General features: G+C 41.8%; 1 protein-coding gene across 1 annotated transcript in view; it reads right to left on the bottom strand.

The window, feature by feature from the left end:
* sypl2a (synaptophysin-like 2a) overlaps positions 1–5,000 on the bottom strand; it is a 30,478-nt gene that overhangs the window by 2,900 nt on the left and 22,578 nt on the right. Inside the window, exon 4 of the mRNA XM_077529657.1 lies at positions 2,149–2,347. Within this exon, the coding sequence (XP_077385783.1) occupies positions 2,149–2,347 (199 nt within the window). The remainder of the gene's footprint in view (positions 1–2,148; positions 2,348–5,000) is intronic.

The raw sequence follows: 5,000 nt of genomic DNA on the forward strand, positions 1-5,000 counted from the left end.
ACCTATTATTTTTATTTCCCTCCCAAAATTTCATTTTTTTAAGTTGTACAGCTTTTAGGTCACATTAATTTTGGAAAACACTTTGAAATGATTTATGATTTCATTTTCTTTTAATATCACAATAATATCACAATTAATTCCAATAAATTGATCTTAATTTTTGCTATACCTTCCTGAGCACTGTCGAGGGCATATACATGTATACAAATGTCGACAAAGCTGCCTTGAGCGGGTTTGCCTGTATTTATGATTTCATTTTCTTTTAATATCACAACAATATCACAATTAATTCCAATAAATTGATCTTAATTTTTGCTATACCTTCCTGAGCACTGTCGAGGGCATATACATGTATATAAATGTCGACAAAGCTGCCTTGAGCAGGTTTGCCTGTAGCCATCAAACACACATGTCCTTGGCACAGAATCGTAGATGAATGTTGCGGCTATGACATATTGAATGTGTCAATGGTGCCATAGTGAAGATGCCCCGCTCATTTCCTGTTTGGAGATGTACCAAACATTTGACACTCAAATCCAATAACGCATGGGATTAAAACTCAACAATGACGGTTGATTTTATTTGGCCAATATAACATTTTGTGAACACAATTTGCGGCTAATGCTACAAAGTCCCATATGTGCATAACAGAATTCCTGAATTCCTGCAGTGAAACAAGTTTCCAATCAAAGAACTTTAGAAGTACTATACAAAAGAGGAACTCCAAGAACTATTTAACTATTTTGCCCAATCTATTCTTGTGTTAGTTGCTTGGCAAGCATTGTTCAAACTATGTAGGTTTTCCAAAGATCAAGGGCTGAAAAAGCTGTGGGAAATTGAAACAGCAGTCAGAAGATTAGGAGTTTCTGCTAGTCTGTCTCCAGTGATTGCTGTTATTTGTAGTTAAAATGGTATTGAAATCACTGAATAGCAAACCCAGCTACATGTAAACATTACTACGAGGGATGTCCACACTTATTTGGCACCCGAGTCCTCATCCAATGCCTCGGCAATGCATAAAGAAGAAAAGAAAAAAAAATTGTGATTAATTCATATAATACAGCAGGGGCACTAATATAACTGGCCAACATATTGAAGACACTGTCTGTTATCCATGTTGTCTATGGTTGGTACTTACTTAGTTACCAGTTACCACCTACTGAAATTACCTAATTGACTGGCTTCTGATTGGATCAAATTTACCCACAGCCAGTGTTGGGAAAGGTTTTTTTTGTTTTGTTTTTTTAAACACCAATTATCTCAAAGGTCACCTCACAAATTTTAAAATGAACAAGTTCAGTTCATGGATCATAATTTTATTTTTTTTAACTAAGTTAATTGGTCCAAAAAGGAACTATCGATAGTTCTTTTTTTTTGTTTTTGTTTACTTATACTTTAAATAAAAGGACAATGAGAAATTAAATTAGTAGCAAAGTAATATAAGAATAATATTGTACACTAAAATAAATAATGCATGACAATTTTAAAATAATAATATGGAAAAAACAAAAAAATACTGTTTCTGTGCGTGATGGACTCTGAGTGTGGTGCTGTGCAATGTGCATGCATGGAGTACAGTGAGATGGAAGAATGTCACATTTGTAATACAACTTGTTTTTCACAGATTGGGAAAATGTGTGCCTTTGAGCAGTGTTATCATGTGCGTATGTGTTTCCAAAGTATGTGAATATCTGTTATTTGAAGGAATCACTCCCAATGTTGATGCCAATTTCCTCTTAGCATTTGAATGGGATCCGTCATTGACTTTAGCATAAGTTAGCATATTTAACATGTGTTGTATTTAAATAGACAATATATGTATTTCTTCTTGTCGTGTGTTATTCTTCGGGATGGCAGAGTCACATGCAGAATGAGATCGTTCACAGAAACGTTCACGAAGCAACAATGCACTACGTTCAGTTCACGCTAGCCCAAAATAAGAACGAGTTCATTAACTTTCGTTCATTTAACTCCTTCAGGTACAACACTGCCTTGAGCGGCCCACTTTCTTTATTGCTAAATATAAGTTCTGTCATACGGGATCATCTCTGAGATATATATATATATATATATATATATATTTTTTTTTTTTTCTTCTAAATATTCTCTCTCTGAACCCATAGATATAAATATGTGAAAAGTACTCACTATTAAGGGGCCACGGGTGGTCTGGCGATAAACATGCTGGTAACCCAGGTAGAGAATCAGTGTTGCCGTGCAGTAGAGAAAACCAAACACACCCACACACACAAAGAATTCTGCAGAGGAGGAAAAGTCTCCCTGGAGGAAGGTGTGATTTGCTGGAGTGTCACCACATGAAGGTATCTCATAAGGGTATGCTGACAACCTACAGGGAGTAGAAAAGAATACAATATTTTACAGTCAACCCAGTGACTCTTGAGCATGATTCATGATAATTATCTTATAATAACATCCTCACCTGGCTCACTTCTTAGTCCAGGAGAGCAAGAACAGAGTATAGAAATATAAATTAAAATATATTTTAAGATGCAGGCTTACACAAAATCATCCGATACCTTCGCAAGACACTGTATATATATTTCATTCAAAGAATAGGAAATTAAAGTACGTTGACGAGAAACAAGGCATTCCTAAAGTTGTCTCTTAATAAGAATGAAAAAGTACCAAGTATGATGCTTGTGGCATTAGCGAACCAGGGAACAGCCTGCTGGTGCGCTGTTAGTGTAGGATTTATGGCAGCAAGTGCTTGCCGTGCAATCTATCTTGCTCTGGACATGACATAAAATAGGACATATTTTTCGGCTGCATTAAAAAAGTGCTATGGGAAAGAAGAGAAAATAGTTTCTCTTCTATGTCTATGTGTGTTGAGAAGTTTGAATGTGACATTTCTTCTGGTGAGTGTTTAATCTGATTGAATAGAAATAATTTGTTAGGGAAAGCACCATGTATTTGATATTGAGTTTAGCCGACGTTATTGAGTGTAGTGACACTTATGCGCTTTTTGGCCTGTTTAGGCCTAATTGAGGACAGTGCTGGATTGAATCTATTTCTGTGGCACCTTGAAACCCAAACTTGAGGAAAAAGGGGTACAGCACTGGAGGAGAGCCAACACAAATTTGAACTTGGAGTGCTTCGTGCAGTATGGACAATATGGCAGGGTCAATTCAATTGTTTTTCCTTTATGCGGACGTCTATTGAGGGTACATAACTGTATTGTACACTTGGATACAGAAAAAGAACAGCTTCGCCTTTTGGCTTAGCATTTTCTTCACCACAACGGACCGATACAGAGTCCGCATCACAGCAGATGCTGCACCGATCGGCCTGTCGAAAAAAAAAAAAAAAAAAAAAAAGAGCTCACACTTAAAAAAAAAAAAAGCACAATATTGTGCTTTTGTACATTACAGCAATGCATAAAAACCACCTACAATCTCTAATAACAATATTGAGGCGCTTAATGCTAATACAAGCTTCACAAGCAAATTAGGTTCCCCTTCATCTGACAATTAGCATAGATTTTAAACATAAAAGGCCAAAACATCCCTAATGAAAATTAAATTGCACTACTTAACTAGCCACTAGAGGGTGCTACAACTGAACAAATGGAAATCAACATGACTTTCTTTTTTAACAAATGTGTTCCTTTTAAATATTGCGAACATGACGACAACGATATTGTGGCAGTTTTAATATCACAATATCACGATATTGCCTTATCGTTACATCCCTAAATATTAGAGTATTAGTATCCATCCATCCATTTACTACCGCGTATCCGAGGTCGGGTCGCGGGGGCAGCAGCTTTAGGAGGGAAACCCAGACCTCCCTCTCCCCAGCCACTTCAACCAGCTCCGCCGGCGGGATCCCAAGGCGTTCCCAGGCCAGCCGAGAGACATAGTCTCTCCAGCGTGTCCTGGGTCGACCCCGGGGCATGCCCGGAACACCTCCCCAGGGAGGCGTCCAGGAGGCATCCGAACCAGTTGCCCGAGCCACCTCAGCTGGCTCCTCTCAACGCGGAGGAGCAGCGGCTCGACTCTGAGTCCCTCCCGGATGACCGAGTTTCTCACCCTATCTCTAAGGGAGAGCCCGGACACCCTGCGGAGGAAACTCATTTCGGCCACTTGTATCCGGGATCTCGTTCTTTCGGTCACGACCCACAGCTCGTGACCATAGATGAGGGTTGGAACGTAGATCGACCGGTAAATCGAGAGCTTCGCCTTTTGGCTCAGCTCTTTCTTCACCACGACGGACCGATACAGAGTCCGCATCACTGCAGACGCTGCACCGATCCGCCTGTCGATCTCCCGCTCCATCCTACCCTCACTCGTGAACAAGACCCCAAGATACTTGAACTCCTCCACTTGGGGCAGGATCCAGAGTTTTTAGGAACTCCGGGCGGATCTCATCCACCCACGGGGCCCTGCCACCGAGGAGCTTTCCAACCACCTCAGTGACTTCGACCCCAGTGATAGGAGAGTCCACCCTAGAGTTCCCAGAGTCTGCGTCCTCAAAGGAAGACGTGTTGGTGGAATTGAGGAGGTCTTCGAAGTATTCCCTCCACCGACTCACGACGTCCTGAGTCAAGGTCAGCAGCACCTCATCTCCACTATAGACAGTGTTAATGGTGCACTGCTTTCTTCTCCTGAGACGCTGGATGGTGTACCAGAATTTCCTCGAAGCCTCACCTCTCCTCCCATGTCCGAGTTTTTGCCTCAGCAATCTCCAAAGCCGCGTTCCGCTTGGCCAGCCGGTACCCATCAGCTGCCTCTGGAGTCCCACAGGCCAAAAAGGCCTGATAGGACTCCTTCGTCAGCTTGACGGCATCCCTTACCGCTGGTGTCCAACAGCGGGTTTGAGGATTGCCGCCGCGACAGGCACCGACCACCTTACGGCCACAGCTCCGATCGGCCGCCTCGACAATGGAGGCGCGGAACATGGCCCACTCAGACTCAATGTCCCCCGCCTCCCCCGAGAAAAGGGAGAAGTTCTGCCGGAGGTGGGTATTGAAACTCTTTCTG

The sequence above is a fragment of the Festucalex cinctus genome, chromosome 8 (assembly GCF_051991245.1).
Source record: "Festucalex cinctus isolate MCC-2025b chromosome 8, RoL_Fcin_1.0, whole genome shotgun sequence".
Taxonomy (NCBI): Eukaryota; Metazoa; Chordata; class Actinopteri; order Syngnathiformes; family Syngnathidae; genus Festucalex; species Festucalex cinctus.